The following is a 19,372-nucleotide window of genomic DNA, read 5'->3' on the forward strand; positions in this document are numbered from 1 at the left end:
GTTCTTCGAATACCAAGCTCAGTCACTGGTTTGAAGGGCCTGTGTCCTACAGTCTTCTTGTATTTTATCTATATTATAGGCTGAATATTGATGTATTTAAATGCGCTGCTTTTTGTGACATCACAGAAACAATGGATTCAAAACAGGCTGTTTTCACAGCTTAGTTTTCACATGGACTCTGTGAACTGGGAAGAGAAAGAAGGGTTCGAAACAGTCTTCATATAGTACATCAAACTCTTTTATTAAAAAAAAAGAAAAGAAAAAAAAGTGAGGACAATTCAGTTTTCATGATAAAGGCCCCTAAATTTTACTTCAGATGGACACACAATCATCTTTGAATCACTGTAGCTCCTAACATCATCTTGCCTCTTTAATTATATTCATTCATGTAACACATTCTTTCATGTTGTGTTCACATCACTGTCTTGTTGTAATGGGCGTTTTTTGTTTCAGGCATGAGAGGATCCACACTAAAAAAGGCAGCAACATGAAGTCTCACAGCCAGGCACTGGACGATGTGGATGACCTGGCAATCCTTGAAGTGCTTGATGAAGTATGTTTATACTTCTGGCAGAGCATCTGAGCAGTTTGGAGCAGCTTTACATAGCACTATAGACAAGTGTGATAACGCTGAATGCCCCCTTCCCCTTCTGCACATCTGATGTTCTTGTAAAAACGAGTTTTTCAATATGGTTTTTCTGTCTTCCCTGCATTTCCAATGAGACTGTCAAGCGAGGATAACTTGCCTCAGCAGCCCTGTTTTTTTAAACGTCAGATGAATGAATGAGCAAACAGATTAGAGAACAATAACAGTTTGTTTGTGGAAAAACGCATTTGTGGTGATTTATCAACACGACGGCTCCCATTGACGTATTGAAAGATATTAATCGCTCAGACACCTGGAGATGTATTTTCTCCATCCATTTAAGCTGAGGGGCTGGCTGCGGGGAATTCGATGCTCACTTTATTTTCATGTCCTTGGAGTGATAGTGGCAGCTGATATGCTGGGACAACGTGGAATCTGTCTTGGGTGGCCTTAAGTAGTATATAGGTGCAAAATATCCACAGGCGTATTAACTGTGACTTCTTTGGGTCAGTGTAGTTAATATCCAGTCTGAGTTTTTCCTGCTCTGACACAGCTGATTCACCTCATCGGCTAATAATTCACCCTTTCTTGAGCTGAGGCATAAGTATTAGAACAGGCAAAGTGCTAAACTGTTCAGTAAATGTTGCCTTGCAGCACTGGACTCATGAAATCCTGCATTAAAGAAATAGTTTGGCCAAAAATCCAATTTAACACAGTTTATAATACGCTACTGTATATAAAAATGGGCAAAATTCCTCAAGCTTCAACGCGGCTTCTACTTCTGCTTTTAGCTATGCAATGTAGCTTTGTCCTTTTTTTTTTGTCAAATAGTGCCATAATAATAGTATATAATAGTAGCATAATATATGATAATATACTATAGCATGGCTTAATATTAATGTGTGGGTCAATGAAAAATAAGGCTTTCAAAATTATAATTAACAAAATAAATTGTTTTTTAAAAGTTCTGGAAATGTGTAAACTAGTCTTTATAGATTGGATTTTTCCCGAAACTATTCCTTAAATGTAAATGCCAGATGTAGTCGGGGGGAAATAAACAGTTTACTGCTGTTTTAATGCATCACAGACAAATGAGCTGATTTTGTTTAATGTAAAACTGCTTTGTGTAGGGAACCAATGCAGTAACTGTGTCTAACCGGTGATTCTTCTTCATTAGAATACAATCACAGAGCAGCTACAGAAACGCTACACGAAGGACCACATCTACACGTACGTGGGGGACATCCTTATTGCAGTAAATCCCTTCCACAAGATGGATCTGTACACTCAGCAGGTATATATTTATGTATGTATGTGTGCATGCGTTGTCGCACACCGTAGGCCAAAGGTGGCCTTGCTTCATTACGGATATCGTCACCATCTCAGCGCCTACTGCATCCCATCTACTGACTCATCCTTCTTTTCCTCTCTCTCCCCGTTTCCCTCTCTCCCTCTCTCTGTCTTCCCTGACAGTCATTATCTGTCTTGCTTCAGGGCCTTACCACTTCATCTTCTTTCCTCTTTTTCTCTGCTGTTTGTATATGAGCATAATGTCTGAATGACGTTGTTCTCTCTCTACCAGTACTCAAAGATGTACATTGGGGCCAAGCGCACTGCAAACCCTCCTCACATATTTGCAGTTGCTGACATTGCATACCAGGCCATGGTGTCCTACAATGCTGACCAGGTACCACACTTCTTTGGCTTTTTGGCTTGATAACACAACTGATAAAGAATGGAAAATGAGGTCATGCTGCACTACACACCGATCAGGCATAACATTATGACCCCCTCCTTGTTTCTACACCTCCACTTAGATGTACTTTGTAGTTCTACAGTTACAGACTGTAGTCCATCTGTTTCTCTGATACTCTGTTACCCTGTTCTTCAGTGGTCAGGACCCCCATGGACCCTCACAGAGCAGGTACTGTTTGGATGGTGGATCATTCTCAGCACTGCAGCAACTCTGACGTGGTGGTGGTGGTGTGTTAGTGTGTGTTGCGCTGGTCTGAGTGGATCAGACACAGCACTGCTGGAGTTTTTGAACACTTCACTTTCACTGCTGGACTGAGAATAGTCCACCAACCTAAAATATCCAGCCAACAGCGTCCTGTGACCACTGATGAAGGACCAGAGGATGACCAACACAAACTGTGCAGCAGCAGATGAGCTGTCGTCTCTGACTTTACATCTAGGTGGACAGACAAGGTAGGAGTGTCTAATAGAGTGGACAGTGAGTGGACACCTTGTAGATGTAAAGTCAGAGACGACAGCTCATCTGCTGCTGCACAGTTTGTGTTGGTCATCCTATAGACTTTCATCAGTGGTCACAGGACGCTGCCCACAGGACACTGTTGGTTGGATATTTTTGGTGGACTATTCTCAGTCCAGCAGTGACACTGAGGTGTTTAAAAACTCCAGCAGCACTGCTGTGTCTGATCCACTCAGACCAGCGCAACACACACTAACACACCACCACCACATCAGTGTTACAGCAGTGCTGAGAATGATCCACCACCCAGATAGTACCTGCTCTGTAAAGGTCCATGGGGGTCCTGACCACTGAAGAACAGGGTAACAGAGTATCAGAGAAACAGATGGACTACAGTCTGTAACTGTAGAACTACAGAGTGCAGCTATACAGTAAGTGGAGCTGATAAAATGGACAATAAGCGTAGATACAAGGAGGTGGTCATAATGTTATGCCTGATTGGTGTATATCCAAAATGACTTGTTTATTCAGTGTTTCATCTGTTAATAGGGGGTTTGTTCCTCTTTGCTGCAATAACGGTCTACACTCTTCTGAGAAAGCTTTACATTAGATGTTGGAACATTGCTTTGGATTTGATTGGATTCATCCACAAGAGCATTAGTGAGGTCAGGTACTGATGTGGGACGATCAGTACTGGGTCATTCCAACTCATCCCAAAGGTATTGGATGGAGCTCCACCACTCCAGAGAACACAGCTCCATAGCCCACTCGACCTTGGGCTCATGTGCAGCTGCTCTGTGTTGTGTTCCTTCCTATTGGTCAGTGCTTTTCTCTGGAGATTATACAAACTTTAGTGGCTAAATTTACTCATTAGAAGGGCTGTCTGGATACTTTTGGACATACAGTGTAGCTGCCTAGCTGGAAATGTGTCAAAATGCAGCCAAGGGAGGAACCAAACAACCAACATGATTAATGATGCAAAAAATGAGACACTTTTAGCTTGAAATCATATTAACCAAAGCTACTGTGTCCTTAATCGATGCTCAGAGCTTTGTGTTGACCTGCTTTTCTTCCTTATGCGCAGTGCATCGTGATCAGTGGGGAAAGTGGTGCAGGGAAGACAGAGAGCGCCCACCTGCTGGTCCAGCAGCTCACAGTGCTCGGCAAGGTCTGGCCAACAGCTTTGGCTTTCTGTTTTTAGATTTTAAAAGAAATAAAATATAGCTAGCGGCCTTTTAAATAAGTCCAGGTTCAGTCTTGGGGCCTTTGCTTTTCTCTTTGTACATGCTACCTCTAGGTGATGTCATTAAGAAGCATTATATACATTTTCATAGCCATGCTGATGACACCCCGTTATACATTTCTATTCCTTCTGACAAAGTGTGTGTCAGATATTTCTCAGTGGATGTCGCAAAATTAAATTAAATCATAAAAAACGAGAAATATTGAAACTTGGTTCTTTAGCTTCATATACCAAACCTGACGTATGAAACCCGGGTGTGATCTTAGACTCAGCTCTGTTTTATCTCACATGTAAACGCAGTCACTGAAGTGGTTTTTTATATAGATAGATCAATAGATTTTAAGGTTCTACTGCTAGTTTTTAAAGCTCAAAATGACCTTAAAGCACCGCGCCCATCACAGAGTGTCTGTCTGTTTATGTTCCAGCGTGTAATCTTAAATCTCCAGCCTTTTACAGACACCCTCTGTAAAATACAGAAAACATGGAGAGACTCTGTTATTCTGTTTCTAAATTGTGGAACTCAAGTCCACCTTTGACTAGACAGTCAAGCTCAGTGCACACTTTTAAGAAGCATCTAAAAAGTATCCCTTTAACTTTTAAGTGAACTGTAAATCTCAAGGTGTTTATCTTCTAATATGACCTGTTTCATTTTCTTCTGATACTAAATAAATACTCATGATTCCTGGTACAACTGTGTTTTGTCACCCATCTGTAAAGCACTTTGAGCTGCCACCAGCATGAAAAGTGCAATATAAATACAATTATTATTATTATTATTATTATTATTATTATTATTATTATTATATATCAGTGATTGTAAAAGTAGCTCTGAAAGTTTCTCGCTGTACTAAATCAGTAGTTTACTTCAGTGTCTCTCTGGAGTGGAGGTGATGGGGGTATGAACATAAGACAAGCAAGTACACAAACAAACAACCAGATAAAATGAGTACTGGGCACAAGAGCTCCCCCGATGATGTGAACTCGGAGTTATTACAGGCCCCATCTGGTGAAACCCACTCTTTGTTCAGAAACTGTTTAGGACGCTTCAGGAATCATGAATCCCACAAAGAAAGAAAGCTGGCCATTGTCTCAGCTAACACACACAGACACACCCCTACTCTTTCTAATTATGGCTGTGTGAGTGCTGATGAGCAAAAATGCTTTATTTTCTCAGTTTCTCATTGTAATGGGACGCGGTGAAGGAAATTCTGTGAAGGAACAGAGAATTGCTGTTGTTGTAAAATGACAATAGACCTCTGTCCTGTCATCATTCTGTACTCAGTGTTATTCTGTTCCTCCAGTTCTCCAGTTTCTCCAGTTTCCTCCCACAAAAAACTCCAAAGACATGCTAAACTGCCCCTAGGTGTGAGTGTGGGCGTGGATGTCTGTCTGTCTGCTCTGAGATGGACTGGTGACCTGTCCAGGGTGTATCCTGCCTTCCCCCCAGTGACTGCTGGGATGGGCCCCAGCTCCCCCCGCAACCCAGAAGGATAAGCGGCTTAGATGATATGTCAATGTCAAATTTATTTATAAAGCACTTTTAAAAACAGCGTCAGTTGGCCAAAGTGCTGTACAAAGTCCATCCATCCATCCATCCATTTTCTAAGCCGCTTCTCCGTCAGGGTCGCGGGGGGATGCTGGAGCCTATCCCAGCAGTCTTTTGGGCGGAAGGCAGGATACACCCTGGACAGGCCGCCAGTCCATCGCAGGGCAGACAGACAGACATAGACAGTCACTCACACACTCACACCCAGGGGCAATTTAGCATGTCCAATCGACCTGACTGCATGTCTTTGGACTGCGGGAGGAAACCGGAGAACCCGGAGGAAACCCACGCAGACACGGGGAGAACATGCAAACTCCACACAGAGAGGACCCTGGCCGCCCGGCCGGGGAATCGAACCCAGGCCCTCCTCGCTGTGTGCCATGATAATATTGAATAATATAAATAAAATATAAAACAATAAAATCACACAATAAATACAGACTAATGTAAAAAGAGTCATTAAAAACAATTCAGGTGTGTGTGTGTGTGTGTGTATGTGTGTGTGTGTGTGTGTGTGTGTGAGTGATATGCCGTACCATTTTCCTTCGAATGTTGCCAGATCCTACATTACAAGGTCGCTAAGGACTTATGTCCTTAGTGGAAATATGCAAGGAAATATGCACATGGTAACACAATGTATAATATAAAATTGGGCAAAATACAACAATTTGGGTTTCAGTAGTTTTTTTTTGCTATTCAGTGTACTTTTGTCCATTTTTATGTCAAATTAAGTCATAAAGTGTCAGAACTACTAAAACAAGTCAATATAAGGTTGCTTAACTCTGTATAGTAACTGTAGGCCGGCAATTTGCATGATATTAAATGATGGGGTATAAGACACACACAGGACAAAGTGTATCAGGTTCAGAACATTTGTTTTCTTCACGGCTCAATGTTCAAAATGTTCAAAACGTTCAAAATGTTCAAAATGTTTAAAATGTTCAAAATGTTTAAAATGTTCAAAATGTTCAAAATGTTCAAAAAATGACATTCATTTTTCCCACAAACACAAAGTAGCTTAGACCTGTAGTTCTTATTATGGCCGTGATGCCATGACAGGGGATTGGATGCAATTTTAGACGGCTTAAGAAATTTACACAAAAACAAGATCAAACCATTCGAAGTCAAAGTAGGAGACTAAGTAGACTAATATAGGATAAGCAGGTTCAAGGTCAGAGTGAAAATAGGCGTAAGTCAAAAGATCCAGAGAAACTACGAGCAAGAGGTTTTACAAAGATGCCCGAAATTACTGACAGGTGTGGGGCTTGGGGCAGAGCAATGACCAGTAAGCTGGCGACGCCAAGCACTGGAGAACAAGTAGGGGAGGAGATGGAGGCGTGACACCCGACTTCAGAGGTCTAGGCTTGGATTAATATGAGGATCTAAAGGATTTTGCTAAATCAGATGTTAATATTTAGAATGCGTTGTTATAAAATGCTACTTATAAAGCACCTTTGAAGCATCTGTTTGTCTTTGCAGGCGAACAACCGAACCCTCCAAGAGAAGATCCTACTAGTAAACAGTCTTGTGGAGGCCTTCGGGAACGCCTGCACGGTCATCAACGATAACTCCAGCCGCTTCGGGAAGTACCTGGAAATGAAGTTCACGTGTGGAGGAACAGTGGTGGGCGCTCAGATCTCAGAATACCTCCTGGAGAAGTCCCGCGTCGTTCACCAAGCTGTGTGAGTGTGGTGCCTGTGGCTTAACCCCTTAAAGCTTGTTTTCTGCCTAATCTCTATCAGCTGCACCTGCACTACACAGCTGATAACCATAGACAATAGTTAAGCAGCTGTACGAGCACTTAGAAACGAACAGAACATCTGTTGACTTAAAGCACCTGTGTAATAGAAGCTGATGGGAAGCTGCTTCAGCACCTGTCCATTGACATCCATTATGTTCTGTTATAGGCGTGGCCTGTGTGTGAGCCCTCACTTCAGCTCTTCACTTTCACGGCTACATAACTTACGTATTAGTTTCATGCTTGCTGGTCTGCATGTGAGCAGAGGGGGTCAATCCTTAAACTGCGATTCAAGGGAACGGTTTTTGTTTGGTTGCGCTTGGTTAACCAGTTTACCTCCAGGCTTATTATTAATCGGTTACTAATCTTAAGACTTATTACTTAGTGGCCACTATAAATGATGCTTTACCTACTATGAAATGAATGTGTCAGCAGTTATGTAGTTCTGAAGTTCTGAAATATGGGCCCACATACTGAGTTTGAAGGGGAATTCCACTGATTGATTTATTTATTTATTTTCATTTCTGCGTAATTCAGTGGTTGAGATGCAACCAAAGTTATTCCGAGTGGTTCGACGTGAAGCGGTTCACCGTAGAGAAGCTTACTGACTTAGATTTCTTTACAGTTGTGATGGGAACCAGGGGGCACAATGTCCACAACAAACATAGACATTTTATTTACTGTACAAACCACCAGTGAACCTACGTGTGTCTTAATATGTGAGTTTTAATACGTGATGTTAATCCTTATTAAATAGAAAAAAGAATAGGATTAGAAAGAACGTTTTCTTTGGGAAGTATGTTGCCTTACACCATCCTGCATGCATCTCTCTCTCTTTACTATATTAAAAAATACAGTGAGGACCCCTTCTAGACCTCCACAGAAGACCTGATGATCTGTGAGGAATAAAAATGTACATGTCGGTATATTTTAGCTATTTTTTCTTTAATAGAAGCATCGTCCTTGTGGTATATAGCTTATGCAAGTATTGCTTTGATTCTCTTTATTTTATTTATAGAAGTTTTAGTTGGAATCAAAGGGGTTAGAAAGTGGGAAATGATTCAATCAAGGTTTTCCGTCTACAGTATCTAAGTGGAAACAGCCAAGCTAGCTCTCCCATTGGTTAGGACTTCAGGAACTGAACTGAAGGCCTAATGTGTCATGTCTGGTTGACCATCAACATAATTAGGACAGTGGAATCAACCATTTATGTGTTGATTTACAATGGATGGGAACAGGAAGACTCCAGGTCTTCTTAAGGTTCTAGGTACATCACTGACCATGTGCCGTAGTCTAACCAGGTTTCAGTCAGTTGTTAGAAATGTAAAACAGCAGCACCTCTGTGTCAGGACTCTTTCCTGACTCACTGTTATGAAGCAAATGTATGTTAATGTCTGTTACAAGTTTCAAATAAAACATGAAATGTCTTTTACAGTTGTCAAACATCTGCGTTTAATCTAGAACAATCTAGGCAACAAAATTGAATCTAGAACAATCTAGGCAGCGAAGTATTCATGCGAATCTTCATTATCTTAGCACTGACATACCACTGAATTACCATAAGGGGGCCACCAAAAAACTTTTTCCCAAGTTTTGACATTTGCTGCTTGAACTTGAAGGCCTAGCTCTAGTAGTGAACTTCAGACGTCTGGTTCCTATCACCACCACTGTGAACCGTTTCATTTTGTTTTAAAATTGTTTTAAACAGTGGAGTAGAATTCCCCTCAAAGGGGCTGAAGAACGCCTGTGGAAAAGACCACCAGTAGTTTGGGTTCTTTTAGTTAAGCTTTCGACGTCTAACACCTCACTGAGGTTAATCCTTCCTCCTTCTCTCTCAGCCTTTGTCTCTCTTGCCTCCCTCTGTCTCTGTCAGTTAGGCTGGAGAGTGATGGAGGTCGAGGGAATGAGATTATTTCTTATTCGATTGAAGGCTGGAGCTTTGTAGACTTTACTGTTGTGAGCTTAAAGTGTACTGCCCCTAAAGATAGAGTTGACCCAAGGAGAGAGTTTCTCTTCAGGTGCCTGAAATATATGTGGGGGAGAAAATTGACTATTTAAAAAGATTTTTTTTTTTCGAGTTATAAAGTTGTCTTTAAAGTGAAGCCTTTTTAAAATGACTCAGTACAGGCTGATCTGAATAGCATAATCAATCTAGCCATTCATTTAGCTTCCGAAATGAAATCTCTGATGCAAAGGCAAAAACATCAATGATAATTACAGAGGCAAAACACAGTAATTAGAAGCTGCACTTTGAGGGGGGCTGATTATGCAGAGCCTTGTTACGTTCCTGGAATGTACTGATCTCAACACGAGCTTTATTACTTTTAGAATTAGGTTGACTGCAGTTGTGAACATTCACTCGCTTGTCTAGGCAATCGGAGCTGTCCAGTATAGATCTCGGTCACACTTTATTTAGATGGTCCCCTATAGATGCTCTACAGATACTTTAATCATTAACGAGCTTTCTGGTGATATTCAGTTGATTATCAACCACAGTAGGGTTAGGAGTAGGTGTAGGTGTAGGTGTAGGTTTTGCCTTGAGGTTAAGATTAGGGTTAGGAATTGAATGAATAAAATAGTTTATACTGAATGTGAAGCTTTGTTTCATTTAATAGATATTTAGTTCAATTATACTTAAAGCGGTGGACCATCCAAATAAAGTGTTACCTTGGTCTCTTTAACCCTGTTCCTGTAGGACCATAATACATACTGTAAAGAGGGCACTATGCTACTTTTCCTGATGCCAATACGGATACCGAAACGCTCGTATCGACTAATACCGAGCCAATCTTTGTTTTCTTTAAAAATGGCTAAGCTATAAATGTAATTATTTTGTATATTTATATCAGGCCCATGTGCAGATGACTCATCAGCGGCTTAAACAGCAGAAAAGGGCAACATGAACATGAATTAGGGATTGCGCAACTATTCATTTTTACTAGAAGGCAAGTTGCTCCAAAAAGCAGTCGACTAGTTGCCATCAGCACAAAAAAAGTTCAGGTTTCAAGTTTGTCATTTTCACAACCTGCAGGACATTCATGCATTGAAGTGCTTGTGGTGAGGCTCAGGTAATCGCTCTGCACTGTTAGAAGTAAAGGTTCTGTGCAGGTACGTTCTTCGTCCGCCAAGGTACAAATAATGTCAATGTACCTCAAAGGTACAGCAGAGGTTTTAAGGTCCAGCTGTGCACTTTTAAATATTTTTTTTTTCCAGGTGAAAAATGTATTTGTATCTTTTCATAACTGAATGTTATAAAACAGAACAATAAAATAAAAGCCTAGAGGTGAGACGGGGGGGGGGGGGTGTTAGGGGTGTATGGAGTCAATACAGCTCAGAACATATCATTTCAGTGGATTATGGGACAGTTACGTTCCCTGACTCAAGGTTCTGGGATGTACCCTTGAGGGAACCGCCCCAGTGACGAGAGCGGCACTGACCCAGAGACAGTTTAGTACGTCTATTTCTGAGAGTGTAGAGCAGGGCAGCATTAAAAACATACTAAAACAAAACTACATAACAGAAATATAATAAATATACACAGCGTATACAGTAACAGGAGGGCCTAATTTAAGGCAACTCTCAGCTATGTACAATATATTAGACAGAGGATAATCTAAGAAGAGAGCATACATAAATATTTTAAAGTGGCTTTGTGATATTGACCACAGCAGTGATAATAAATATAATAGTGATTATGATATATGATATTGATAATGATATAATAAATAATGCTAAGATAGTAACGGAGTGAAACGAAGATCTGCGAGACGTTTTTTTGTCAGCAGCTTGCGAATGTGGACTGTTTCTAATAGCAGATGCTGCGGTCTGAGGTGCGAGTTGTGCACTGCAAAAGAGTTTTTTGTTATATTTCAGCAAGTTTTAGTCTGTTGCTCTCTGCCCACAGACTGTCTGATGTAAACTGCATGCTAAAATCGCTACAGCTCTCAGAACCTCAGAATTGATTCCGGCTCTGGTTTGTGCTGTGCCTGACAGGAACCAGAGGACTATCAAGCTAAATGGTAGCAGCAAGTGATTGATTCTCTACTCACCAGTAAGCCTCTTATATGGAGATACAGGCCTGGTCGCTGAACCATTATTAAGTGATACTTTTTTTTTTTAATCCCACAAATGGGGAAATACCTCCTCCGCATTTAACCCATCCGTGAAGTGAAACACCACATGCACACTACTGAATATACACACTAGGGGGCAGTGAGCACACTTGTCCAGAGCGGTGGGCCGGGGAACAATTGGGGGTTAGGTGTCTTGCTCAAGGACACCTCAGTCATGGACTGTCGGCACTGGGGATCGAACTGGCAACCTTCTGGTCACAGGGCCAGTTCCCCAACCTCCAGCCCACGACTGCCTCTACTAACATCGAAACATTCAGGATATCCCATTTTTAAATTATATTCCTGAATTATGTTTGAAACTATAGGTAGCAAGTAAACCAGATGTCCTTGTGTATGACCAAACAATACTCTGTAACATTTGAAGGCTACCTACATAAGGGCTTCATGACGCATTCATAAGCGCTGAATAATGTGTTTATGAAGCACTACTTGAACATTTATTAAGTGCTTATGTCGGTTCTCACAACCTGACATAAGATGTTTTATGAAATAAATGACATTGTACTGACATAATATGAATAAACGTTGAACATATTTACAGCACTAAACATTTAAAACACTATACATAACTATTTATGTCAGCATTCTTAAGATGACGTTGTATTAATATCAGGTGAAATATGCCTGGAAACCACCCCCTCTTCGCTCCATGGCATCGATAAGATGATTGATGCAATTATGTCTAGTGTTTTAAATGTTTAGTGCTGTAAATTCAATGTTCAACATTTATTCATATTATGTCAGTACAATGTCATTTATTTCATAAAACATCTTATGTCAGGTTGCGAGAACCAACATAAGCACTTAATAAATGTTCGAGTAGTGCTTTATAAACACATTATTCAGTGCTTATGAATGTGTTATGAAGCCCTTATGTAGGTAGCCTTCAAATAAAGTGTTACCCAATACTCTGTGTGTATTCATTGTGCATGTTGCACTGAACAGTCTGTGACTGGATTTTGCCGGTTTTTTAATAGCCTTATCCTATCACGGTTCTCAAAATCTGCCCAATCTGGAATACGAGCCTGTATTTCTGTGCAGTTTTACGCAGGTTGCGGTGGACTTTCAGTTCACAGCATTTTCCTTTTCCTTTGTGTTCAGCAGAAAAGCGTATGTCTGTTCTCTTCTCCTGCCTCTTCCCTGTATTTCAGGCTCTGTCCTGTGCAAAGCCGACTAGTAGCTAAAATATGTAGGATAGGATGAACGGACACTAGGCTCAGTTTTGCTTGTTAGTTCATTGTCACATTGCACATTGTCCACTTTATCAGCTCCACTTACTGTATAGCTGCACTCTGTAGTTCTACAGTTACAGACTGTAGTCCATCTGTTTCTCTGATACTCTGTTACCCTGTTCTTCAGTGGTCAGGACCCCTATGGACCCTCACAGAGCAGGTACTATTTGGGTGGTGGATCATTCTCAGCACTGCAGTGACACTGATGTGGTGGTAGTGTGTTAGTGTGTGTTGCATTGCTACGAGTGGATCAGACGCAGCAGTGCTGCTGGAGTTTTTAAACACCTCAGTGTCACTGCTGGACTGAGAACAGTCCACCAACCTAAAATATCCAGCAACAGCGTCCTGTGAGCAGCGTCCTGTGACCACTGATGAAGGACTAGAGGATGAACAACACAAACTGTGCAGCAGCAGATGAGCTGTCGTCTCTGACTTTACATCTGCAAGGTGGACCGACAAGATAGGAGTGTCTAATAGAGTGGACAGTGAGTGGACGCAGTGTTTAAAAACTCCAGCAGCATTGCTGTGTCTGATCCACTCGTGCCAGCACAACACATGCTAACACACCTCAACTACATCAGTGTTACTGCGGTGCTGAGAATGATCCACCACCCAAATAGTACCTGCTCTGTGAGGGTCCATGGTGGTCCTGCATATATAAATTCCATCACCAGCTCTCCTGGTTGCTTGAATTTAATGAAGGACTGATTGATCTAAACCGGGAATTGGATGATAACTACAATCATTTCTGGGCTGTCATGAGGTGAAGTTTGGAAATGGTTAAACAAACACATTGACCTACATAAAATCACCACTTCTTGTCTTAATGTTATTTGTATTTATTTTATTATTAATGTTTTTTTGAGCAAACAAATGTTTACTGACCAGATAAGCAGCCTATTAAATCAAATTGTCAAGTGCCCAAGACTTTCACAGCACTGCATGTATAATACACAGATCTGCTGATTTAATATTTAACTGGCAATGATCTTATGAGTTTTTGTACCCTGTTTTTATTTGTTCCCTGACAGCGGAGAGCGCAATTTTCATATTTTCTACTACATCTACGCTGGTCTGGCGGAGAGAAAGAAGCTTGCCCACTACAAGCTATCTGACAGTAAAACTCCAAAGTAGGTTCCCGCTGAGCGCTGTACTCTCAATGGTTTATTTATATCCCACCTCTTCTACTAAAACACTCCCATTTCAGTCTCTTGCTGAGGTTTCTGCTGTTTTCTGCAATTTCAGGTACTTGCAGAATGAACACATCAAACTCGTGCCTGACATTGTGGGCAGTGCCTTCTACAAGGAGCAGTTTGAGGCAGTAGAACAGTGTTTTAAAGTGATTGGCTTCACTCTTGAGGTACTGTGCAGCAATAATTGCAGTAATAATAATAATCTTTTGTTTATGTAGATAAATCCTTTCTTTATGCTAATCTGAGCAATGAGCAGCGATTTCTGCATCAGCATGAGATTCAACAGAGCTTCAAATAAAGAGCCATACAGAAAAACTTCAGTCTGTTAGACAGAACTAAGCGCTGGATGTATTAAATGAGGTGTTTAAAGGAAGAAAAGGAATAGTACTTGATATACTTGGCTAGTACATAGTTTGGCTATCACAAAAGCTACCTGGTAGACCCAGTAGATGAAGTTACAGGCAAAATTAGATTCAAATGATCCCACCAAGGTCTGATGAGGCTAGAAACCAATCCCTTTCATTAGAGAATATATCGCTATCACTGTTCTTACAAATGGAAAGTGCACTGATGGCTTGCTGCAGAATTTGTTACCATGGAGACCGGGTGGTCCGGGCCTGCAGCACTATGACTTTCCACTAGTGAAGGGGGTGGATTCGTTTTTGGCCCAAGAACTTAGGAACATGCTTAGGAAAACAATATGAAACAACCGTAAAAATATCTTGATTTCAAAATCTAAGCTGTTCTATCCTGATTTTTGTTCCCAGAATGGTGTCCCAGTGCAAGTATAACAGGCCCTCACCCCTAACACTTAGCCTACCCCTCCGTTTTGTGTGTTCACGTCTAGAGGTAGGGTGTCCCGGTTTCTGTTGAGACAGAGGGATAGGGCAAAGTGTTAAATCTACATGGCCCACCAAACAGAGGTTTTTAGAGACTCACTCCAAACGGAGTGCTATGAGGAAATAAGACAAACCGGTGTGGTGGCTGAACAAGAGACCAAAGAAACACACTAAGAATTTTCTCAGTTAAAAATATGATAACCATGATTGTTTTAGTTTGGTGCCATTTCAGCGTATTATGGTCCTTTTCGTAAGCATAAAAAAGCACTAGTAGTTTGCCGATGTCTAAATAGCTAGCTAGCTAAATTTCCTGTTCCACCTTAAATGTTGCAGTTGCGTTCTGGCAGTGTTGCCTACCGCTAAGTATCCTGTTAATGAAATAGTGTTTTGATTAACTCCCATTTTGTAGGGGAAAATTCCGTTCCAAAGGGGAGGGTAACACTCGCAAACAAAGGACAGGGGTGAAAATGAGAAATGGGATTGGGCCTTAAGGTGTGCAGTGTGAAGTCAGTTCCTTCAACCCATGTCTGTAGAAGGCAGAAGATGCTGGGTTCCAGTTTTATAGTGGTGCATTTTGCCAGTGCAAGATTTCATTTCAAGTAGGACAGTCTTGTCTTCCAGTCTGGTGAAACTGAACCACCAGACAAGACATAATTAGACAAGCACCCATCTAAACTAGCAAAGACAGAGGAAAATGTGAACTGCAGTAGAACGTGGAACGTCTCTGAAACGTCAGTTCGGCTTTGCCATTGCTCAGGCGGAATGGGAGCGGGCTCAGCGTGGGCCTGTGAGTGGCAGTAGTCTGACTGGCATGATGTAATGGAACATGACGTGCAGTGGGGCCTTCACCTAATGGAAAAGACAGCCATACAAATTCCCCACTGGTGACTGGCTGCTGTAGAACACTCGCAGAGATGTTCTGGGCAGAAAAATCCGTTCAGCTGGGAGCCTCAAATTCATATTGTATCATATTCTTTTCCAAATACATAACTATTGAACACCTGTGTAATAAATGACAAGCATAAGTTGCTTAGTGACATTCATCTTTATCCTTATCTTTCTGCCTGAGTCTAAGAATACAAGTTGTTTTTTTTTCGTTGTTGATGTTGTTCATCTTCACAGGAACTGGGGAGTGTGTACAGCATCCTTGCTGCGATCCTAAATGCTGGCGACATCGAGTTCACCTCAGTGGCTTCTGAGCATCAAACTGACAAGAGCAACATCATTAACATGGCTGTGCTGGAGAGTGGTGAGTTAGCTTGGTGTTGCTAGTGCTGCAGTATGAAGAGTTTTGGTGCAAGGCCTGGTGTCTGAGTGCATGTCAGTGCTATGAGAGGTAGATTAGCCCCTCGTTAGCTTCTTAGTGTGCTAGTTTTGTAAAGTGGTCAGTTAGTCCACTGTCACTTCGCCACCTCAGCAATCCTTTCAGAGCTGACCTTTAGATACCTCTGCACATCATCCATGAACGCCTGATCTGACCTGATCTGGTAGGAGCCCCTCATTGTTGCTTAAGCTCTCCCACACAGGGTGGGCTGTCCAGCTCTGAAGTCCTGTCTACCATTGGCAGCATACACACCAATCAGGCGTAACATCATGACCACCTCCTTTTTCTACACTCATTGTCCATTTTATCAGCTCCACTTACTGTATAGCTGCACTTTGTAGTTCTACAGTTACAGACTGTAGTCCATCTGTTTCTCTGATACTCTGTTACCCTGTTCTTCAGCGGTCAGGACCCCCATTGACCCTCACAGAGCAGATACTATATGGGTGGTGGGTCATATGGCCTCTTAGAGTTTAAAGGGCTAAGCTTCAGGCTTAAAAAAGCACGATTAAAGACCGCAGGTGAAAATGCACCACAATTAAGAGTTAAATGGCTAGGCAGGTACTCAAGAGTAAACCTTATATAAGCCTGTGGAAATGGCATAATAGCTGCATTTATAGCTGCATATTGATATTAAATATTACAGAAATGTGTGTCTTTGAATGTATTGCTAAATACAAGTCTTTGCATGTGTTTCTCCATAGCCGCCTCGTTGCTGTGCATCCGTCCGGATGAGCTGCAGGAGGCGCTGACCTCTCACTGTGTGGTGACCAGGGGTGAGACCATTGTCCGGTCAAACACAGTGGAGAAAGCCACGGAGGTGCGGGACGCCATGGGAAAAGCTCTGTATGGACGCCTCTTCAGCTGGATAGTGAACCGCATCAACTCTTTGCTGAGACCTGACAACCCGTCTGGGTGAGAGAGACACCCATATACACCAATCAGGCGTAACATTATGACCACCTCCCTGTTTCTACGCTCACTGTCCAGTTTATCAGTTCCACTTACTGTATAGCTGCACTTTGTAGTTCTACAGTTACAGACTGTAGTCCATCTGTTTCTCTGATACTCTGTTACCCTGTTCTGCAGTGGTCAGGACCCCCATGGACCCTCACAGAGCAGGTACTATTTGGGTGGTGGATCATTCTCAGCACTGCAGTACCACTGACGTGGTGGTGGTGTGTTAGTGTGTTGTCCTGGTATGAGTGGATCAGACACAACAGTCCTGCTAGAGTTTTTAAACACTGTGTCCACTCACTGTCCACTCTATTAGACACTCCTACCACCTTGTAGATGTAAAGTCTGTGACGACAGCTCATCTGCTGCTGCACAGTTTGTGTTGGTCCTCCTCTGGTCCTTCATCAGTGGTCACAGGACACTGTTTGTTGGTGGACTATTCTCAGTCCAGCAGTGACACTGAGGTGTTTAAAAACTCCAGCAGCACTGCTGCGTCTGATCCACTCAGATCAGCACAACACACACGAACACACCACCACCACATCAGTGTTACTTGGCTATGTGTTTTGTCTTTCTGGCTTTTACCCACCACAGATATTATACTTTGAACCTGAACCTGAAAAAAGCTCTGGAATAGGGTGTAGTTTCAGAAACACAGCCAGAGTGAGACAAAGCCATAGAGAGCCCCAGAAATCCAGACCAACCGATACAGAGACAGAGAGAGAAAGAGGTGAAAGAGAGAAGCGGAAATGGGAAAATGATGAGAGAAGTGCAGTAAAGCATTAAATGGGCACATGATTATTATTTTTGTTGGAGAGATGATGAGGCAGTAAGGTGAAGGTGAGTGGTTTCCGTTTAAAGAAGCCATCAGACCTGCATTCCAAACCATCTCCTTTCCTCTAATGCCTCTAATATGCCCGCATAATGCCTGATTAATGGCACCAGTGTATGCCTGGCAACTATGATAATGATCTGCCATAAACCTTCTTATTAACCTTCTGCCATAGTCTTTCATCCCCACTGAATCACCCCTGCCTCATTCTTCCTTTCATTCAGAGAGGAAGACAAGGATCTGAACATCGGCATCCTGGACATCTTCGGCTTCGAGAACTTCAAGCGCAACTCTTTTGAGCAGCTCTGCATTAACATCGCCAACGAACAGATTCAGTTCTACTTCAATCAGCACATATTCGCCTGGGAGCAGGTACTCCGTTCATCCCCCCGCTGCAGATATAGCTGTCTCCTCCGATTATGAATAGTGCATGAGGTTTTTTTGTGGCTCACAGGAGCGTTTGTTCAACTTTTTTTCCCTCACTTTTCTCCTTGGAGTTAACTTCTTTCCATCTAAGTGATGAGAGTGCATCATCAGTTATCCTGACATGTGGAGAGGGAGGAGGGAAAGGCAGAATGTATTCATTTTTTTAAAGGAGTGAGTGAGTGGAGCCTTGAGGGGACAGATGTTTAGAGGTGCTTTAGTGTAACCCTTGTTGGACCTGGCATAAATCAGGCTAAATAAGGGTCAGTCAGGGGAGAAACACCCACATACAATCCACTGTGCCACTCTGCAGTGTTATTAACTAAACTCTTTAGTTCATCTGGATACTTGGTACCACTTTATTTTGATGGCCTGCTTTAGACACTTTGTAAATGCTCATGCTTTTATTCAACGAAGTATATCACTGTTGTCAGAAGAAAACATTGTATTTTAATGTTTTTTTTTTTTTTGGAAAATGCCTGTTGCCCTTTACGTTGTGTGTAAATTTCATAATGAATGAACTAAAAGAAATGACCCAAAAACGGCTTTGAAAAAACGTCTGGTTCCATTGACTTACATTAAACGTAAAGTATGTTTTTTCCTTTTCCTGTAAAGTTAACATTTTGAAGATACGAGGTTTTGTTTCGACTGTGACAAAAGACGCTAGTGCTGTCGAGGTTAAGGTGTTAATATTTATAATAATTATATTATTAAAGCCACTAAGTATCTTTTAAACCATCCATTGAAGTGCAGGCTGAGGCTCAGCTGCAGCGCTGACTTCATGATTGTAACCCTCTCATTCAAATCCTGCTTTTAAATGGAAAATTCCATTGCTGGCCTTTCTTGATAAAAGTTATTTCCAGTTTCTGCCATTGTGAATTTATTCATGACTGAAGTACATCAGGTCTAAAGAATGCTGTACTAGCAGAGCACTGATGCCTGCTTCAGTAATTCGGCAGACTACACTGGACAGTGTTTGTGGGACATTTATAGGTAAATCATTGAGCAGCAAACAAACAAAAGCAACAACAAAGTGGAAAGCTCCGGTTCCCCTCAAGAGCCTCCACTGTAACAAGAAAAGAATAAGAAAAATGCAAACAATCACAATTAAATA

The 19,372-nt window shown here is 41.8% G+C and overlaps 1 protein-coding gene across 6 annotated transcripts in view; it reads left to right on the top strand.

Annotated features, from left to right (window-relative positions):
- myo3a (myosin IIIA) overlaps window positions 1-19,372 on the top strand; it is a 169,642-nt gene that overhangs the window by 107,125 nt on the left and 43,145 nt on the right. For all 6 annotated transcript variants that reach the window (XM_037536677.1, XM_037536673.1, XM_017705496.2 and 3 more), the window contains 10 exons: window positions 454-553; window positions 1,764-1,880; window positions 2,169-2,273; window positions 3,883-3,966; window positions 7,067-7,269; window positions 13,722-13,820; window positions 13,936-14,050; window positions 15,845-15,971; window positions 16,751-16,961; window positions 18,060-18,207. In XM_037536677.1, coding sequence (XP_037392574.1) covers window positions 454-553; window positions 1,764-1,880; window positions 2,169-2,273; window positions 3,883-3,966; window positions 7,067-7,269; window positions 13,722-13,820; window positions 13,936-14,050; window positions 15,845-15,971; window positions 16,751-16,961; window positions 18,060-18,207 — 1,309 coding nt within the window. The remainder of the gene's footprint in view (window positions 1-453; window positions 554-1,763; window positions 1,881-2,168; window positions 2,274-3,882; window positions 3,967-7,066; window positions 7,270-13,721; window positions 13,821-13,935; window positions 14,051-15,844; window positions 15,972-16,750; window positions 16,962-18,059; window positions 18,208-19,372) is intronic.

This window comes from Pygocentrus nattereri, chromosome 3 (genome assembly GCF_015220715.1).
Source record: "Pygocentrus nattereri isolate fPygNat1 chromosome 3, fPygNat1.pri, whole genome shotgun sequence".
Taxonomy (NCBI): Eukaryota; Metazoa; Chordata; class Actinopteri; order Characiformes; family Serrasalmidae; genus Pygocentrus; species Pygocentrus nattereri.